General features: G+C 46.9%; 1 protein-coding gene across 2 annotated transcripts in view; it reads right to left on the minus strand.

Annotated features, from left to right (window-relative positions):
- Positions 1–3,664: 3,664 nt before the first annotated feature.
- CUNH4orf19 (chromosome unknown C4orf19 homolog) overlaps positions 3,665–21,280 on the minus strand; it is an 85,447-nt gene continuing 67,831 nt past the window's right edge. Inside the window, exons 2-4 of one of the 2 annotated variants that reach the window (XM_032853551.1) lie at positions 21,096–21,145; positions 5,681–5,734; positions 3,665–4,648 (exon numbers count right to left, since the gene is read on the minus strand). In XM_032853551.1, the coding sequence (XP_032709442.1) occupies positions 3,733–4,648; positions 5,681–5,712 (948 nt within the window). In that variant the 5' untranslated portion in view covers positions 5,713–5,734; positions 21,096–21,145 and the 3' untranslated portion in view covers positions 3,665–3,732. Of the gene's footprint in view, positions 4,649–5,680; positions 5,735–11,050; positions 11,157–21,095; positions 21,146–21,280 lie in introns of those variants that run through there. The other variant, XM_032853555.1, reaches the window with a different exon arrangement.

Raw genomic sequence — 21,280 nt, forward strand, 5'->3', positions numbered from 1 at the left:
GAGTCCTGGAATGGAGCCCAGCATTGGGCTCCCTGCTGGGGTGGGGAGGAAGCCTGCTTTCCCTCTCCCACTCCCCCTGCTTATGTTCCTGCCCTGTCTCTGTTAAATAAATAAATAAAATCTTTAAAAAAAGAAAGAATCATCCGTAATCAGCAGATTTAACAGGGGTGTCTAAAGGGTTGTTTTTTCAAGTGGCCGAGGGAGCCTTGACGGTCAGACGTATTATAGCTGTCTACTCTAACCTCCTGCATCAGAGGAACTCACCAATTCAGTTCAATCAACATGCAACTTATTTTTCCCATACATGAACAGGGAAAGCATTTACCAGGAGAAACAAATGTCAGCTTGTCTCTGTTTAATTATCACCCGTTCCAAAATAGAAGGTTTCAGAATAACTGAGGTTTACTCTGGAGTTTAAGAGAGAGAGAGAGAGCGTGCAAAGATCTCCACATTTTCATCATAAAAGTTCATTTTATGAAGACTGAAGACCTCATTCCTGTGACCTCAGAATGAAGCTCAGATGCTTGATTTTGTGCCTCCTTCATTCTTCCGAGGGCCTCCCGCTTGGAGATGCTGATGGAAGACTTAGGAAGAGACAGTCCGACTCTTTGGGTCAGAAGCAGAGTGAAGCCAAGACGGGGAGTCGGTGACTGGCCAGCAGTTACTAAGCATGGGCAAAACGGGCGTGTGCTAAGCAGCCTCAGATTCTCCTCATTCCTCTAAAGATCTGGTTTGACAGTTACGACAGTTTGCTAATATCTGCCTTGGAAACCAGAGAAACCAGAGAAAATAAACTTTCTTATTTATATGATAGTTCAACTTCCCCCAGTAAAAAATGTAGACACACACGCATGTGCACACACGCACACAATATAGAAATAATCTTGTATCAAAATCAAGATTTAACGTGGCAAATAGTCACATGACACAATTTGCTTAGATCACGAAAGACCAGGATGTCCCCTCCTAATCAGAGCCTGTGCCTTCTGTTCAGAGTGTGTCCGTGCTTTCAAGTTGTCCAGAATATTTGAAAAGTTCACTATTGCCAATCAACCACTTTTCTGATATGGGGTGGCACCAGGCTCCAGAAGGAACACAGAGTGGGATGCTAGTCAGTTGCTAGGCAACCTGGTGGATAAAGGTAACATCTGGAATTTCTTTTCAACCTGAAGATTCTATCCTCGGACATCCTTTGGTACAGCCTGGATAATGGGGTAGACAAAGGGTGCCATGATAGCTTTAAAAAACAAAAAAACACTCGAAAATCTTGGTCATCTGCTAACATTTCTGAAGCAGTTATTTGCACAAAAAGAATCTTTAAAACTCAGGTGAAACGTTAACATGGTGAAATATCTGTGGCAGTCTCAAAATGGGAAATTATGTACACATGCCAAGTGCAGAAGTGTGTTTCTACGCAAGCCAAATGGACTGTCTGCACTCATTCCTCACCCTACCCCTCTTCCGTCTGAATTGTCTTCTTTCACCCTCCTGTTGTTGAGACAGCAGCGGGAAGTCAGGATGCCTGTCACGGTCCAGTCCTCCTTCCACTGGACCGAAAATTCAATGCCCTTCTGATATGTCAACTGTGAATACCTCTTGCAAACTGGCTCTCTCCATGGCTCTTGCATTCTGAGGACCTGATGTGGCAGACAGAGCAAGCTCACTGCCTCAACGTTCAATGTCTCTTCTCCCTCTTCTCAGTAAGCGAATCCCGAATTTAATTGGAAAATCCAGCCAGAGAGAAAAATAAGCTTTCTTAGCCTTTCTTGTGGCTCAGTGTGACCATGTGACTAGATGTTGACCAAGGAGGTATAAATGGAAGGGAGGGTGATTCCCTTCCTTCTTTTTCCTGCATGGAAAGAACACCCAAGGATTGGAAGACACAGTAACCTTGCGAAGGAAACCAAGATGATGGGAGCACAGGTTGCTGATGGGATGGAACTCCAGCACCCTGGACTGCTAACTATGGACTTTGTTTACATGAAGAGGTAAATACATCTCTATTTTTATATAAGCCACTTAACACATGCAGCTGAACCTAATCCCAACAGATACACTTTGGGAAACTGTTGAAGGGATCTCAAACAGGAAGCACTCAGTGCACTTAGTACAACAGCAAATCCACCTATGATGCAATTCACAATGACAACAGCTTATGTTTTAAGCACTCGGTGTGACCCTGTATGCAGAGACGGTATGCCACCAAACCAACCCAGGGTAAGGTACGTCTGGTAAGCATCAGTAAGCATCCGCCATCCTTAAAGATACTGGGAAGCTGAGAAATCAAGTTTTTATTATTTAAAGGATCACCAAAGCACAGTGATGACATTATAGACACTTGACAGTATTAGAGTTTTCAGGTGTGAGGACATAAAACCATTTTTCAAGGATTTGTTTCTCACTGATAAGATTTAGCTTTTTATTGAGTGCCTACTGTGTGCCAGGCACCATGATAAATACTTGCACAATCTCATTTAATCCTTACAAATATATACTATTATTCTCATGTAATGGATGGGCAAATAGAAGGGATAAGTTATTTGCCCAAGGTCATGTGGCAAAGCTGGAAAGCAAACCGAAGTCAGCCACATTTCAGAGCCTGTGTTATGAAATGCCATATGCTGGCATCTTCCGTGTTCATATTTTTCTAGAGAGACTGGACCATCCTCTAAATTCTACACTGAGTCATGTCGCAAAGGCAGTTCTTGTTTTTATAAATTAGAAGACTGGCACCCAGAGAGGGCTGTGGTTCATCCTTCGGTAAGATCAGAGCATGTGGTGTCATGAGTCTGAATGGCAGGGACAGACAGCCGAAGCCATCCTCAGCAAACGGACTGGTTCTCCTCACTTGCCACTCCGCAGTGCGGCTCTCCAAATGGAAAGAAACACCAAGATTTACTGACACTCGGTCTGGGGAAATCAGAACTACCTTTGAGTTACAACAGACAGATGCATATGTTGTTATATTTTAAACAGAATCAGACATTAAGTGGCATAAAACGTCTATCTCTTGGCTCTTCCCAACCTCATGAACTTAAAACTCAAATACAGCACAAGCGGTTTGCAGAATTATTTTGGCCGGCTTCCCCGAGTCCCAGAGGAGATTAAAAATAACGTAAAAAAGTTAAGGTCAAGGTGTCTTAATATCGCAGCTAATGACTAACCATTTGCTTACTGGTGGCTTCTTCTCCATTCTGAAGGCTGCCGAGCTCAACTCGATGTCAAACAAGTGGTTAGTGATTAGTTCCCTGGGTGACTGTCCCTGAAGGCAAGCCATGCTCTGGGGACACACTAGGCACTTTCAGTGGGGGTAGCTACCTTTTCCAGGTTGGGTACAATGTCTGGCTCGCAAAAGCAAGACAAAGAATTTACAGACAGAATGTTCTGTGATTCTGCGCCCTTGGTGGGTGGGGAGGGGGAGGGGATTAAGCGCTGGGATTTCAGAGCATTCTGAAGAACATCGATCCGTGGGTGGACAAGCAGGCCGTTTAATTCCTGCATGAGCTGTGGGCAGTCCCGCACCGCCCACTCTGATTTTATTCCAGAGCCCTGAGTGACGGCCCGTCGGCACCACGGGGCGGTCGGTACTGAACAACAAGCGCCCGCGCGCAGGCCCCCCAGCGATCATCAGAACAGATATCGAGCGAATAACCCGTATGGCCGCCGGGGGGCGCCAGTCTGTCCACAGAGCACGCGCACCCGACGTGCGCACTGCGCCACCTGCTCAGGGCCCTAATCTCCCTCGTCCATGTCCACGTCTTCTCCGGCGGTTGCTGCTTCTAAGGCCGCAAGGGCTTCGGCCACGGCCGCATCCTCATCCTCCACGTCCCCGCCCGGCTCGCCGGGGGAGCCACGTGCATCTTCCCGCTCGGTTCTCGAATTGGCCTGAACAACAGCCTCCTCTTTAAAGCAGACGCTTAGGCCGTCTGTCGTCATGGCCTCGTTCAAGGAATCCCAACTTCTCTTCAAGGGGAAGGGCATGTTCAAACCGTGCTCCCCTGCCCTGGGGTGAGTTCCCGCCAGGGGGTCCTCCTCAGTCTGGCTCTTGGAAAGACAGTCCTTTTCTTCCCGATCAGCTTTGTCTACAACAGAGCCCCAAAGGGGAGGGTAATCTGGGGCCGGGATCTGGAGGTCATGGTCTAGTACTTCCAATGCAGGACCTTCCGCCCTGGAAGCAGCTCTGGAGTCCCCATTTTGGACGACCGGGGTCTCTTGAGAGGCCAGCAGCGCACTGTCCTGTTGTCCCGGGCCTCCTCTTTCTGGGAAGGGGTGAGTTGGGGCGACGATGTTCGCAGGCAGTAAGCCCCTGTCTCCCTGGTGGGGCCCATGATCTCCAGTGGGCTTCAGGGGGGCAAGGGCAGGGCTGATGCCATTGATGGCACTACCGGCCTTGCCGGCACAGTGTCCCCCTGCCGTATCCCCCTGAGGGGGCTGTCCTGGAGGAGGCCAATGGGTCTCCTGCCCGCCGCAGGCTCGGCCTCTGCTGGACGTCCTCTTCAGGCCCTGGATCTGCAGCTCATTTTTGTGCACGAGGACTTGGCTGCTCTCTTTGCCTTTCAGTTTACCAGTGTCACCTTCATCCACCTTGCAGCTGTTCACCTCGTTGACATAGCCAGGGGAGGACACTTGAGCCGGATCAAAGAGATAGCTGGGGCGGGGTGGGGGGGGGTGGGGGGAGAGACAAGAATGAGGGTCAGGCCAAACACTAATTCACTTTTTTCATTACTACCTTTATGAATGACTAACTTCCATCATTAATACTTTTTCTGCAGGCTCTTCTTCCTTCTACTCTTCCTGTTAATTTCTGGGATTGTTCCATTAAGCCTATATGTGTGTCTAAACCAATTAGATAGAGTTGGTGTAAACGTGTACCCCCCTCACCCGGAAGCAATCCTAAGAAGAGATCCAAGAGAGCATGCAACAAAGTACAAAGTGATTCAAAGAGCTTAAAACAACCAAACAGGGAAATAAAACAGATGTGCGATAATAGGGGAATAAAGGGTTAAGCACATCCCCTTAATGGAATATTGTACAGTCATTAAAATAATAAATATGAAGTCTGGACTGAATGAATGACACTTATAATAAATATTTATTATAGTGTTTTTTGGATAAAGCCTACCATCATATTGTGACTACAATAGAATAGAATTTATACACACACATACGTATGAATAAAGGGAGACAGCCATTTAGCTACAGATATAGAACTAGAATGATAAAAAGTGTTATTTGTGAAGGAAGCAAATTAATTAATGTTTTCCCTCTCATTTGTGTAGAATTCTCATGGGATCCAAGTTATTCTGAAATGGAATCTGGACATATGTGACGGGCGTGATTTATGTTCAGCGATGTCATTTCATTCAGGCACCATTTCTGAAACCCAAGCTTCTCTTTGCACTGAAGCTCTCTGGGGAATTGGAAATTCAACCTAAACCAAGTTTGCTCTCAGAGGATGATGTCGTTCCCAAAGCGCTCTGAGTGGTGAGCAAAGTAAGTTTAAAAATCGGGGCCACATGTACCCTTAAATGGTATCAAAGCAGTTGCAAACTCATAATTTCTTGGCGATGCTGGTCATGCCCCAAAGCGGTATAAATGCACTAAACCCATGTCTGGTCTTCAGAGGGCCACTGTGGTAATCCCAGATTCCTCCACTACCAGGTTATGTTTTCAACCTTACCTTTGTATCATTTTACAGCACCTGCACCCCATCTGGATTATTTTGTGTTACCATCTGGAAAAGAAAGTTAAAAAGGAAAGAACACAGTGAATGACAGGTGAATAAGAATTATGTTTGCTTTCTCTTCCCCAGATACTCCAAGTTCGTTGAGTCACAGTTTTTGGAAAAAGGATAACATGTGAGTCAGGGAGGCCAGGGTTTCTAGGAACCCCTTCCTTTATCCCAAACCGCGGATTCAGAGCTCTCAAACACCTACGGACACCGGTCTCTGTGCCAGGCCCTTTCACCAACCCTGGGAGTTACCTGTGTCGTCTCCCGTTGGCAAAGGAGGCAACACAGGCTGAAGAATGCTAGGGGGAGAATGGCGGGGTTGAAAAAGGTCTGTACCATTTCCTCCCTCACCCCCTTGTGCTGGGGATGAGGGAATGTGTCCGCATCAGGAGGTGAAAGAGAGAAGAGAGGATTCCTTACCGAGGGATTAGCTACTCCAGCATTTAAGGACATCTGGGTAAGGTGGTTGACCGCTGTGTTCCACAGCAGACACCCAAGGAGGTCAGAGCTGCGGTCATCATTCCAAGCTTCACCCAGACTGGAGTGCACCTGTGTTGCCTTTCCCATGACTGGGCCATCCCTGGCTCCGGTCCAAGGGCTCCAGGCTCTTACAGCTCAAGGACGGGCCCCTGGGGGCCTTCAGGCAGCAGGTGGGTTCAGCTTTGGGCTGCTTTTATCTCCCACCTGCCCCTTTCTGAGTGTCGTGTTTCTTGATGCTTGCCTCTGACTCACATCTTCCCTCCACGGAGAACTGATCCTGTTGTTCTGATCTTGTCTCTGAAGAGCCGAAACATTGGTGTGGAAGAACCTCTAAGTCACTTCCCATTTCTAAAACCTACAGCCTTTAAAAAGGCCGGTAACAGAATCTACAGCCCCGGTCCCTCCCTCCCTGTAAGATACACACTCTAGGAAGAGGGACAAGTGGTTCGCTGTTGGCTGTGTTGCTGCCTCCCAGCCCCTTCTGTCTTCTTTTTAGTCATGGCTGGATTCCCAGGATGCCCTCACAACCGCTTCACAAGCCTTTACCCACATGGTAAATGACCTGTGCTCTCTTGTTGTTGTTTTTTTTTTTTTTTAAGTTTGTTGTTGTTGTTGTTGTTAGTAATCTTTACACCCAGTGTGGGGCTCGAACTCACAACCCCGAGATCAAGAGCTGCATGCTCTTTGAGTAAGCTTGCCAGGCGCCCCATGACTGGTGTTTTTTAAGAGGTTAGAGATGGGTAGGTTACGGGACCTACGTAATCCACAAACAACTTCCCATGGAGGGCTGAAAAAGTGGCCCCCCAAAGTTAGCCTATCCTAATCTCTGGAACTTGTGAATGTAAAAAAAAAAAAAAAAAAAAAAAAAAAAAAAAGTCTTTGCCGATGGGATCATAGATTGGAGATGGGGAGATTTACTTGCAGTGTATGGTTCAGAACCCAGCTCTGCTTCCGACTGGCTGTACGATATTGGGCCTCAGCTATCCCATCTGTAAATGGGAATGGTGATATGTTTACCATATAGCATTGTTGGAGAGTGTATGAGTTAATTTTCACAAGAAGCACATACTTCTTATTCAGACCTATTTGGACACAGCACGTTAAAAAAAAAAAAGGATGGGGGTGCCTGGGTGGCTCAGAGGGTTAATCCTCTGCCTTCGGCTCAGGACATGATCCCAGGGCCCTGGGATTGAGCCCCACATGGGGCTCTCTGCTCAGCGGGGAACCTGCTTCCCTTCCCCCCTCTCTCTGCCTGCCTCTCTGCCTACTTGTGATCTCTGTCAAATAAATAAATAAAATCTTTAAAAAAAAAAAGGATGGAAGCCTTGCACTAAAGAAAGATAAAATCTAGTTGCCACAACACACACATGAACAAACTCATTCGCAACACCAAGTAATACTTGTTTTTTGGATAAGGGTCAAACTGTCTATTTTTATCAACTGTGGCATCAACTGAAAGATATAAGTCCCAAGTGCCACAAAAGTTCCTCAGAGAGAGAGATCACAGGGAGCTCCGCAGTCGTCGGTGTGTACAAGCATTTCCTTCTTCAAAGCGCTCTCAATTCAATGACCCCATTTCCAGAGCCTGGAATTTTGTTCCCAGCCTCTGCTCCCACTTGTGCCTATTTTCTGCTAATCATTCACATATCAGCTGGACACACAGGACAGATAACAAATACCACATGCGCCTCCTCCCCTCCATCAGCCCCAATTCCTTCCTCCTCACCCCTCCCCCACCCTGCTCCAAAACCCTGCCCCTCTTCCCACTTGCAATACTTTTATTTATCTTGGACTCTCTTTAAAAACACAATTAGTTAGGATGATGGGTGGTGAAAAAAAAAAAAAGGAAAAACCAGGCTTTGAAATTTTTGAGAGAGGACCGACTGTGGGTCATCATAATGTCTTTGAAGCCATGGTGAGATATTTTCTTTTCCTTTGTTAAGAAAATTTTTAATTAATTACAATCTCATAAAAGGTTTTAATTGGTAATTCAGCTTTTTTAAAATTAACATATAATGTATTACTTGTTTCAGGGATACAGGTTTGTGAACCATCAGTCTTACACAATTCACAGCACTCGCCATAGTACATACCCTCCCCAATGTCCATAACTCAGCCATCGTGAAATATTAATCACTGTAAAAATATCTGGGAGGTCAATTTTCGGATGGGGAGCTCAAGAGGTGTAGGAGGGAAGCTTTTCAGGAAGGGAGAGAGAAGACAAAACGGAGGAGGTACCTCGAGGGAGGGGCAGGCCTTGAGTCACACCTTGTGTTTGCAGGTGTCAGAGGCTGACCAAGGTCGACCTGGAGAAGCCTGGCACCCACCTCTCCCTGCTGCAGGGGCCTGGGCCTCTGAGCCACACACACGGAAATGCAATGACTACTGAGACTGAAGACGCCAACTGGAGAGCCACCACATCCCTCTTCCCTGTAGGATTTACAAGTCACCTGTGGCTTTTAGGCTCTCCTCCTCCTCCCCCAGGAAAACTACAGAATCTCTATTTTTCCTTCAAAGCCATGGAATGTGAAGGATGTTTTGATGGTGTTTCCCCTTTCCAGAACAAGTTTCTAGCTTGGCTTCTCCCCCACCGCTGGCCTTCGGGGCACACCGCATGGGTTTCCTCCGGACCTGGTCTCCTACCTGAGGACCATGCTCCGAGCCTCTCTGGCCAGCAGACACAGCCTCTTCCCGGTCAGGGCTTGGCCTTCTCTCTCACACGCCCAGGGTTTTCCCTCCCCAGCGGCATTCCTTCCCTCACTGAGGAAACTGCGTCCCAGGCTGTGTGAACGCGGACGGAAAGGGTGGGGACTAATGTATTTACACCCAACCCCTGCCTGCCCGTATCTAGGGTTTCCTTCCTTATATGAAGATTCCTAATAACAAATCCAATATATTTCTTTTTTCATATGTCCCGTCCACATCCACATCTTGCTTTGAGTGAGGAGCTCTCCTATTTCCAGGAGCGAAAAGGGAATATTCTTTGCCCGGTGTGACATGTGAAAATGGGGGGGCCAGGAGATGTGCTCTTTCGAAATAAGACTGAGTTCAAAATAGGCAGTCTACCCGCTTTCTCCTCCCCCCTCAACTTTGACAACAGCTAGCTTGAAGGCAAGAACTAAGTTGTCAGGTGCCTTTTATTACTTAGCAGAATCGAAATCTGCTTTCTCTTTGGAGTATAAAAAAGCAACAGAGAAGCAAAGGGCAAATCCTTTGCAACCATCACCTGGTTTACACAGGGGAAAGCAAATACCATTAGGATGGTATGTCCGCCCGCCGCAGGTGCCCGCCCGCGGAGTCCTGTGTTGGGGGTTGACTCTGCCCTGCGTTTTGTGTTGAAGTTAAACAGTCCTGTGTTTGAGGATGGACTCACTAATGCTCTGTCAGTTACTAGTCCAGTGTCCTTGCTGGAAAATACTGTTCCATGAGGGGGAACGTGGTGAGGGTGGGGGGAGGTGGGAAGACCATGGAGAGTCAGTCTTCTGCCACTGGGCAGAGACACTGAGTCTTCATCTGACTCAAGAGACACAGTAAAAGGCTCAGCCCAGCTGCCAGGGCTGCCTGTGAATAGGGACGGTCCTAAGGAATGACAGGGGCAAAGGAAAGAGCAACCAGCTCGTAAAGGTTCTACTGGCCCAATCAGGAACAACTGAGCATCAAAATAAATACTACGGATACAAAGGACTATAACCCACTGCATAAAACGAGGACTTGTGAATCTCGTGGGTAGAAATTTTAAAAAGGGAAATTTCTGCCTTATAAGTAGAAAGCCAGCTGACACACACACAAGGGATAATGGGACCAGAACAATCACCATCATAACAGTACATGACCCCAGCAAGAACCAATGCGTTTGAGGGCAACAGAATGGCTAGTCTCAGCATCTCCCCGGCACATGCTTCAGGCTCAAACAGTATGTGGGCCGTGGCGAAACCAAGCACACAGCACCCGCAACCGATAACCAAAGGGAACACTGCCTTCGATCAACCAGCTCCAGGTGCCCCTGATGGGATGCGCTGGGAACTCAGCACCACGTCTCTGGTCTTCCTGCCAAAAGAACGTAACCGTGGTGGAAGTGTGAAGCGACATCTGTCAAGCCCAAATGGAGGGATATTCTGCAAAACGGCTGCCTTGTACTCTTAATAGTAGAAAACGCAAAGACCGAGGAGCCATCCTGGATTATAGAAGACTGAGGAGATACGATGGCTCAAATAAAATGCACACGCTTTTTGCTAAAAGGTCATTATTGACACAGTTGCTGAAATCTGAAAAAGGCCTAGAGATTAGGTAACAGTATTAAGTCAGTGTTAATTTCCTGATTTTGACCAGAGCACTGGGGTATATAAGAGAACGTCCTTGTTCTTAGGAAACACACAGGCAAGGATTAAGGAGGAAAGGGCATGGTGTCTGTAAATTTTAAAATGATTTAGAAACAAAATTGGGTGCGTGTGTGCATGTGTAGAGAAAGAGAGAGGACCAAGCTAATGTGGTAAATGTTAGCTTTTGGGGACTGTGAGTCGAGGGTATAGGAAGGTTCTCTGAACTTTTCTGACAGCTTTTCAGTAAACCTGATGTACTGTCAGAATGAAAAGTTCCAAGAAAAAAAATGGGAAATTTAAAAAAAAAAAAAAGCACCAATCTAATGTCAGCTCTCATTCTGTGTATCCCTAGACTAGGACCAACCCCTGACGGGAAATCACTGATATTAAGATATTCCCTAAAAGGAAGCACAGGGGAAGGTTTTGAAAGGGAGCTCCCCAAAAGCCCACCAATTTTTTCTGGATTTAGTTATTCTAAGTATAATCTGAAGACCTTCCCTCAGTAACCAGTACCAGGCACCTGAACGCTGGAGGTCAAGAAGGGATGGTTCCTGTCCTCCGCTGCCCTCTTCGAGGGGATGAGTGCTTTGGTGTCCTCTGCTGTCTGCCTCCCCTTCCCATCCCAAGCTCCTCGCAGGCAACGCCTAACTCCCGGCAGGATCCAGCACCCACAGGCCCTTCGCACTTGCTATTCAAATGAAGAAATGCCTGCTGAGGCATAGGTGTGAATGAAGGATGAGTAGATTTTCTATCCGAGGTCACACTACCCAGTGGCCCAAAACAAAGACCCGAGTGCAGGAGCTGAGAGAGATGAGTGGGACTCAGTTCCTCCCTTTTGGCTGGGGAAGCTGAAAAACCTCCCTTGGGTCACTCTCAGGGTCAAGGGCGTTCTGCTCCAAGGGTTCTAGTCCACGAGCGGTAGTGGCAGCTTCGGGGAAGTGGTCTGAGTTGATTGAAGTTGGAATGCTTGGGAGAGAGACACAAAATTAAATACTTAAATTTCCATCTCCATTTTTGAAAAACCAACTCACCAGTGTTTACAAAACAGTTGGGATTTCATGTAACCTGGGCAGTGGATGAAGTTGACAAATTTTTAGTGAGTCGTTTCTGGGTACTGAGCTCCTGGGCTCAAGAGGAATGAAGGATAATATTTGGCAGGTGCTTTCTAGGCTAAATACGAGATGGCCTGCCCAACTTCCCTGACTGCTGAATTCACAACAGAAAAGGGACAAGAAGCTACATTCTAAGACTACTCAATCCATTTCCTCCTTTCTGGATAGCCTTGGAAAACTCTTGGTGTGTTTCCTTTTCTCCCGAAGAGGCTGAGCTTGGCTGATTTTGGAGAACCTGAAAAACTATACAAGGACCTTTTATTACCAGCACCATCAAAGAGTCTGTTTTACACGTCCTCAATAGTTGATGTACGGGGCGCCATGGTGGCTCAGCCCGTTAAGCGCCTGGCTCTTGGTTTCAGCACAGGTCATGATCTCAGGGTCGTGAGATCAAACCTTGAGCTGGGCTCTGCCATCAGTGGGGAGTCTGCTTGAGATTCTCTCTTCCTCTCCCTCCACCTCCCTCTCAAATAAATAAAAATAAATAAAATCTCCTATAGTTGATGTGCTACAACATATGTTAGCATCGCCCAGAACTGGGTTCGATGGGATATTGATGTGCAGAGATGTCTTTGTAGGATTTTCCCCTCAGAAAAGGGTCCCTGGTCAGATAGGTTTGGGAACAGTAGAGATTAAGTTTAAAGATGAGGGGTGCCTGGGTGGCTCAGTCGGTTAAGCGTCTGCCTTCTGCTCAGGTCATGATTCCAGGGTCCTGGGATGGACCCCTGTGTCAGGCTCCCCGCTCAGCGGAGAGGCTGCTTCTCTCTCTCCCTATTTCCTTCTCCCTGCTCATTCTCCTTCTCAAATAAATAAAATCTTAAAAAAAAAAATTAAAGGTGAACACATTCGTGGTTTTGAGTAAGAACTATTTTACCTTGTTGACCTCAGAGTATCTCCCCAAATTATTTGACCACAGAATTCCCCACCCCCTGCAAAAGAGTTATTAACAATCAACAAAACTTCTGTTTTGTGAAATATTTTGGGAAGAACAACCGTCGAAATGACAGTCCTAATTATCAGGGGAAGTTTTATGCCTCAGACTTAAAGTGTCATATGGCGTCCGGTGGGAACCAGCCAGGCAAAGTTACATGTTAGCAACAGCTCCCGCACCACGTGCACAGACGTGGGAAACTTTGTGGTCTCTCGACCACCAAAACAAACTTTGTGGTCTCTCGACTCTCTAGTTTCTTTATCTGCAAAAGGAGTCCATGACCTCAAAGCTCTCCTCCAAATCTGATAACCTAAAAGGTGACTCAGTGAACAAAGGGGACTTCCCTCATGACCCCATCCTCAACTTGGTTTACGCACAGTTGCCCCCTTTAATCCTGAGGCAAGGTGGGCACCAGTAGGACGCTGGTGCGGGTGAGGTTTCTCTCAGTGGCTTGTAAACTACACCACAGCCATCCTACTGAGGTGTGCTTGGGTCCAGGTCCACACTCGGCCCAGCCCAGGGTCCCGAGCAAATACAAAAAGCTTCCCCTCCTTGTGCTTCCTCGGGCCCCGAGTTTTCTGGCTTATTCCCTCATGTGTGCGGCTTTTTGGCAGGGGTCTCCTCAGCCTCTGTCCAGGGAGTCCCGGAGGAGAGGACGTGTAACAGCAAAGCTGTTGCGGCGAGGACTCCGATCTCAGGGACCACACTGTGAGGCTGAAGGAGGGGCGCTGCTGGGTCCCTAGTCTCCACTGGAGAATGCAGGAGGGGAGGAGGCATGGGCTCCCGGGCTGGAGGTTAAGTTCTCAGGAGCCAAGATATCAGTTAGTCTCCGAGAATGAAATGTCAGGTTGAAACAGCTGTATCTTGATGAGAGGCTGTGCTGGGCCCACTCAAATGGTATTATTTAGAGGGCTGCCTCCTTGGCCTTTCCTACGGCTGTTCTTGCCGGTGTGTTTACCCTAGGAGGGTGTCTACACTGTTCCTGCAGTGCTTCATTGCACGAGCTCTGGGGAACAAGCCAGGTCCTGGTCCCATGACTTCACTCCTGCTGGAGCCACAGGACCCTGGGTATCTGTGTTAAATGTGGAACAGTAAGACTTTTCCAACAGTGAGAATGGCACTCCATTTTCCTCTCCTTGTGGTCCATAGACTGGCAAACCACATCTCTCTGATGGATCTTAAAAACAGTTCTATGGGGTGCCTGCATGGCTCAGTGGGTTAAGCATCTGCCTTCAGCTCAGGTCATGATCTTGGGGTCCTGGGATCAAGCCCCACATCGGGCTCCCTGCTCAAATGGGGAGCCTGCTTCCCCCTCTCTCTGCCTGCCTCTCTGCCTACTTGTGATCTCTCAGTCTCTCTCTCTGTTAAATAAATAAATAAAATCTTAAACAAACAAAAAAACAGGTCTATGGCCCTTTCTATTCAAAATCTGACACCATGTTTTCTTTCCTGAGGTGGTCACTGGTCTGCTGTCCTTAAGACAGATGTTTCGTGAATGATCACAGTCATTACACGGTGTCCCCGCTGATTCCACGGCTCTCCAACGAATCCCTAGTGTGTACCAGGCACTGGACAAGGTTCCGGGAAAACAATGGTGCCCAGGTGTTCCCTGAGAGAACTTCTAGCCTTGAATGTGTGGGTATGATGGTGGTGGCAGTGGGGTATCTGTGTGGGGTGGGATGGAATTTAGATAAACGTTTGGGAAGATTCATCACAGCGTACTGGCATTTCAGCCTGGTGTTTAAAGGAGCAATCTAGGTGCCGAGTTGCCAATTTCCATTCTCCCACCACCATTAGCTTTGTGACCTTGAGGCAAATTTCTTAGCTTCTTCAAGCTTTAGCTGACGAATCTGTAACATGGGAATGGTAACTGTTCCAGCTTGCCAGGGCAGTTTTGAAAATTAAATGAGCTAGAAGTTTGTAAGGCATTTACTATAGTGTCTGGCATACTGTTAGTACTTAGGAATACTTAGAACAGGTAGTTAACGTTTCAGTGTTTACTATGCATCAAATACTGTTTTAGGAACTTTCTTTTTTCAAAAAATATTTTATTTATTTATTTCAGAGAGAGAGAGACAGCATGCACATGCAGGAGCAGGGAGGGGGCAGAGGGAAAGGGAGAAGCAGATACCCAGCTGAGCAGGGAGTCCGATGTGGGACTCGATTCCAGGACCCTGGGATCATGACCTGAGCTGAAGGACGACACCCAACTGACTGAGCCACCCAGGCGCCCCTGTTTTAGGAACTTTCGTGTACTCATTCATTTTAACTTTTCAACAATCCTCTAAGGCGCGAACCACTGTTTTACAGATAAGTCAAGGGATGTACGTTAGAAGGTGGTACAGTGTAGCTATTAATGCTGTTGTTCTAATTCTCATTATTGTTAACATTTCCTGGCATCTGTCTTGGTAGGTTCTGTTGATTTCTGAGTCCACTGGATTATACAACAAGCTGTGGTTTGGGAATCCAGTAGCTTTTGTAAAAGGGAACTAGATCCTATTAATTTGGGCTGGGACCGAATTTAATAGGTGTGCTTGCCTCTGTGACCACCAGATGGCAGTACAAAGCAGTTGGTTAATCTACATTGGCTGGGGACTGTGTGGGAAAGGCCTCTGAGAGACAAGGTGTAGGGAGGGCATAAATAGTGTAGGCGCTTTGCTCTGGGGCAAAGTTAGGGAGTAAGTGATGCGGTAAATATTTCAGATAGTGGACCGTCACTTCTAAGTCTCGGTGGCCATGGCACCACGTTATGGCAGGGCCTCCTGTAGCTCTGGACCAGCCCGAGGTTTATTCAGTAATCTGGCCACATCATGGTGGGGTCAAAGGGCTCCCGCAATTCTACAGAGACCACTGTTGACACAAAGACTGCTCATCAGATCCCCAGATCGGAGAGTCTGGGTAGCTCCCTCCCACCTGTACGTCTGGAGAATAATTCTGTGGAAGTGGCCGGGGAGGAAGGAGCTTGTGGAGTATAGAGTTACAATTCCTTCCCCCCAGATGTGGTGCTGTTGGGCAGTCCATGTGGCTGCCTCTCCCTGTGGCCATCCCTGTGCCTCCCCAGACCCTGCGGGCTAGCCCATGTGTGAGCCGGTTTTGGAGACCCACCTTTCGGACAGGGTACGTGGCCATGAACTAGGAAGTGAAAACAAGCCACAAAATAACACATGGGTCAATTTGAATGTTTGGGGGGACGCAGCTCATTATTTTTAATTAAACATAAATTCAGGATATTGTGGGTTTGACAGGCAAAGTTGGCATGCATTACTGGAATTAGACAGAAGGTGTACAGGAATTTCCAGTCTGTGAGTAGCCTGGGTCCAGCCCTCTTGATATCTCACCAGGGCCCCATCCTCCTGAACCCATGGTGGGAACTGTTTTAGGGGAAAAGTCCAAGTGGCTCTGCTCTGCTCTCTGGAGTGCACATTCCTAAGAGTAGACTTCTGTTTGGAGCAGATGCGATGTGATCCCTTATTGGATCAAGGCCGGGGTGTGCCTGGGGAACCTGGTGGATCCCGCAGAGGGCCCGGGCTACACCTGGGCCTGGGTGGGGCCCGAGCACCTGTATTTCTAACAAGCACGCAGGTGATGCTCATGCTTTCTGGGGACCACAGTTCGAGAACCGGTGCTTTACTGCAGTAAGGATGCCAAGGCAGTCTAGGCCTCTTAATTTTTCTCAGAAACCCGTACCTGTCATTGCTGTTCCCAATCCCATCCCCAACTGGGGCAGTTTTCCAAACTTCTTTTTTCTAAAAACTCTGTTTTTCAGAATTTGCATTGAAACACTTTCTAAATTATATTCGGTCCGTTATCCTTCTCTATGGGAGTTGTAACAAGGAAAAGCTAAAAATAACCAAGTGTCTCAAAATATGGGATCCACTTGAACGACCTCATGTTTAGTAACTGGGACATAATTGGCACAAATCTATGACATGGGGCTGGCTGATCCACCGCCTGTCTGCTGTGAGATCCGCGCCTGCCTCCTCCTGCTGGCTCCGCATCCCAGGGCAGGGCAATGACTAGGAGCCCCGGCCCTCTGGGTCTGGGTGGGTCCCACCGATGGAAGGTGCTGGTGGAAGAGCAGAGGTGGAAGATGGGAGAAGGCAGGGTACTTCTCCCTTTGTCTCTCTCGCTGCGTGGACGGTATCCAGTCCATCCTGGCACGGACCGAATCTCCTTCACAGCCTTCCACGGCTCTGGCCACTGGCCCAGCACCCGGGTCTGCACCTCCCCCTATGGTGCTCCTGTCTTCCCGCCTTAACAATCTCTATCTTTGCCTCACCAGCTGGTTTCCCAGCTCTGCCAACTGGCTCTAACTTCCCTTTGCTTGAAAGGAGAGGTTCCTGTTTCTGACGGGACCTAGCCTCATACAAACAGTATCCTGCTCAAAGGCTTTCTAGCTCAGCCACTGGAGAATATACGGCAACAGTATTGGATTCTGCAAAAACTGGTATTCTCGAGTATAGATATATGGTTGCTTGCTGCATGCCTGGGCGGCTCGTGGGGGATGTCAGTGGTGGCTGGGGAAGGGACGTAAGCCCCTCCATCATCTCCATCAAGTACTCTTCCCTTTCTCAGCACAAGTCAGTCTGTCTTCTGCACAATGTGACTTCCTTACAAGTCTCCTATCTTCCCTTCCAAGCTCTTAAACCCCTCCTATATCCATATACGGGTATTCTAAAACTGCCACTGGAAAAGGGATCAGGGAAGAAGAACCTTCATGCTATTTTTAGTAATCTCATGAAAATACTCAACATCATTGATGCGTGTGGGTGACGGTGGTTAATAATAAGCTTACAGACATTCTTTATGGCTGCTAAAATAAGGAAGTTGTTCCCTATTATTAGTATAGGCACCGGGCCGTATCGACCCATTGGCCATCATCAATATAGTGTCAGGAAGCTGATTTGTCATATGCCCCTAAATGCTTCAGTGAGGCTCCAAGTCAATAGCTTAAGACAAATATCTAAAACTCTTAGCAGCAGTAATCCAGATATCCCCCTGGGCCTATCAAAGTGCTTTTGCAGTGTATGCTGAGGAAGTCAATGCAGATTATCACAGACAGCTCTGAGGAGAAAGTGACTGGGACCATATATGGACTCAACTAATATCTACATAATCTCATTGAAAATAACAGATTTTCCTCAGTGATGTGGACATAAATGTTTCCCCCAAATTCTGTTCCTTGGGTAGAATCTTGTTGTCTGATGGGCTAATCGACCATGCCACTGAAGACCAAACCAAGTGTGCTGGTCAGGGATCATCACTGCAGCACCATGATTCAGACTCAACTGAAGATGGTGGGGGTAGGGGTGGGGGCAGGAACCATGACCTTCTGAACGGCTTTTACTTTCCAAGAATTTGAACAAGTGCATTTTGGAGCATCTTCACGTAACAGCATTATAGTTTCTTTGAGAAGATTTTAAAAATCTGAAATGAAGATGATGTGTTTCACTTAACACGTGCAGTTCTGTCTTTCTCACGTGTGATCAGGGGACCCCCCTTCTGGCATACTCTGGACTATCATGGTAACAGTATCAAAGGACAAAACGTATCTTATCTCAGTGTGCTGGGCTCATCTACTGACTTCGGTTCAAGCTGCAGAGGAAGCCCAGCATCACCCATCTTTAGTAGGGGATCTGCTTAGAAACATAAGAGACATCCTTGGCATTAGCACACGATCGCTTTCATTTTCTGGCCACATTAGGGATCAGACAAAGAATGTGTATAAAATCATAGAGGGGGTCTAGGAGAAGAAGAGGAAGAACTTGGAAATCCAAGTATGCAGAAGACAATCTAGCACTGTAATTATGGGAATGGGCTCTGGAGTCAAAATCTGGATTGGCCTGTTCAAAGCTGGGTTACCTCCAGTGAGCTATTTAACTTCTCAGTTTGCCAGCCATCAGATGGGGAACACAGTAGGTAATCTCGCAGGGTTCCTATTTTAAGATTTCATGATTTAGGGGCACCTGGGTAGCTCAGTTGTTAAACTGTCTGCCTTCAGCTCAGGTCATGATCCCAGGGTCCTGGGTTCAAGCCCCGCATTGGACTCCCTGCTCAGCAGGAAGCCTGCTTCTCCCTCTTCTACTCTCCCTGCTTGTATTCCCTCTCTCACTGTGTCTCTGTCGAATAAATAAAATCTTAAAAAAAAAAAAATCACGTGATTTATGGGCACCCGGGTGGCTCAGTTGGTTAACTGTCTGCCTTCAGCTCAGGTCATGATCCCGGGGTCCTAGGATCAAGCCCCACATTGGGCTCCCTGCTCAGCAGTGAGTCTGCTTGTCCCTCTCCTTCTGCCCCTCTCCATGCTCATACTCTCTCTCTCATATTCTCTCTCTCAAATAAATAAAATCCTTAAAAAAAAAAAAAAAGATCACATTATTTAAACACGGTGATGGGTCTGGTAGAGTGGGTCTGGTAAGTAGGAAGTTCTTAAATGTTGACTGCTCTCATGTTCATGGTCGTCTGTGAGAAGATTCTGGAACCACGGGCTGCTAGTTGTGTTTAGGCACTGTGAATAGAAATGAGTGATGTTCTGAGCAAATCCTCCCTGGAACTGCGTGGGAATCAGGGCACATCTCCGACAAATGGTATGCTTCCTACTTGGGAAATAGCTTTATCTGGGAGTGGGGAGAGGTCTGGAAGAAACATGAAGCATTTAGAAAAAGCTAAGTTCTGGCAATGATGAGGAAGCCTTAGAGAAGGCGTTGTGGACCCAAGTGTATATCATACGGTCAGTCTTATACTGCTACTGATAATGACAGCTTTAGAATCAAGCCTAGTTCAGAGCTGGTGCTTGGAATCACCTAGTTCTAAGGCCTGGTATCATAAAGACTGCCTGAATCTTAGAGAACATCCCATTCAGTCACCTCATTTTACACATGTACTCCGGACTCAAGGCTGGAAGCACAAACTGGTCAGAGGACAAGAAAAAACAAATGGTCCCATACTTTAGATGACTCCTCCATACACAAAACTGAATCCCCAAGGTGTCTTGGAAGTACAGGAAACACAGTTTGTGCACTTGAAGAGACTGAACCTGGTTCTAAGGCCTCCATTATCTGCACTGAACTGGGAGCAGTACACCCTGCTAGTTATCAGGATACACTGAACTGGGAGCAGTACACCCTGCTAGTTATCAGGACACAAAGAGACAAAATATCTTTGCTGTTGGTTGAAGGGCTTACCACCCATCATGCAGCATATATTTTATAAGCACCTATTATGTGCCAAGGGCTGAATTCAATTTCAGGAATCTGGGAAGAATTTACAGTCTAGCAAGGGAAAAATGTATAAGTAACAAACAATCATGGGGCACCTGGGGGGCTCAGTTGATTAAGCATCTGCCTTTGGCTCAGGTCATGATCCCAGGGTCCTGGGTTCGAGCCCCACATTGGGCTCCCTGCTCAGTGGGGAGTCTGCTTCTCCCTCTCCCTCTGACTGCTGCTCTCCTTGCTTGTGCCCTTTCTCTCTGCATCAAATAAAATAAATAAAATCTTTAAAAAAAAATAAGCAGATGACTAGTCTAGTGTTAACACAACTGAAATGCTTCACCCACTATTGCATTAAGGAGCACCTGAGTAATCCTGGGAAGATTAAGAAAGGCTTATGGGCAAAGGTGAGCAGAGCAGATAATGGTGCTGGCAGAGTTCGGGACCACATTCCAGGGGGGAATGAAACCTGAAGGCAGGAATGAGGCCTCTTACACTGTCTCTCTTAGACCCACCCTCTTCTCTCCACGTGCACTGCCATTGCCCCGCCCATAACATTATCCTCTCCTCACCTGCATCCACCCAACATATTGGATGTACAGAAGTCACATGATCTTGTTAGGACACAAATCCTAATCATATCACTCTCCTTATTTATAAAACTTTTCAAAGGTGCCCAATGCTCTCAGGATATTTAATAACATATTATAATCATGAGGATGATAAAAATATCAAACTTACATAGAGCTTCCTAGGTACCTGGTGTTAATCTACTCGCTTTATGGGTCTAATTGATCCCCATTATTTTTTTTGATCCCCATTATTTGTGGATTCCTTATTTGTTTGAATTCATCTAACTTGCTAAAATTTATCTGCAATCCACAAAGAAATATTCACTGTGCTTTTACAGTGACTCGCAGGCATTGGCCGAGTGGCAAAACATTTGAGTTGTCTGATGGGCATGTTTCTACTAAACTCAAACAAGGCGATGTTCCACCATCTTGTTTCAGTTCCTCATAGTAAAATCTTTCAGTGGGAAGACTTAGTTGGGTCATGCTCATTTCACATGTTCTAGAACTGTATCCCGAAACAACACAAGTAAAAAAGGAAATAACGAAATTCTACTCAAATCCGAATGAAGCCAGAAAGAAGTAGATTTAAGGGATTGCTCAGTTTGCTGGCTTTAACGTTTGATTTAAAAAACAAAACAAAACAAAAAAAAAACTGTCATGAAAGACCGAGTAATAGAAAATTTAATGTACAACAGAAAGAACAGAACCTTCTTTCCAAAGCATGAAGAAGAAAATAGCTTACCTGTGGTGGAGATTGTCCATTAGGTTTCTCTCAAAGTTTAACTTCTCTTCCTGCAACAAGAAAAATGTTGAAAATTGAGTCTGCAAGTTGCTTCCTGTTCATAGCCAAGTTACATCTTCGAAGTGAGAGCAGACAGCACATCTCAAGGGGGTGCTAGGCAGCGATGTGGGGGAATGGCGTTCCTG

Source organism: Lontra canadensis, unplaced genomic scaffold (assembly GCF_010015895.1).
Source record: "Lontra canadensis isolate GAN:19392208 unplaced genomic scaffold, GSC_riverotter_1.0 scaffold1, whole genome shotgun sequence".
NCBI lineage: Eukaryota > Metazoa > Chordata > Mammalia > Carnivora > Mustelidae > Lontra > Lontra canadensis.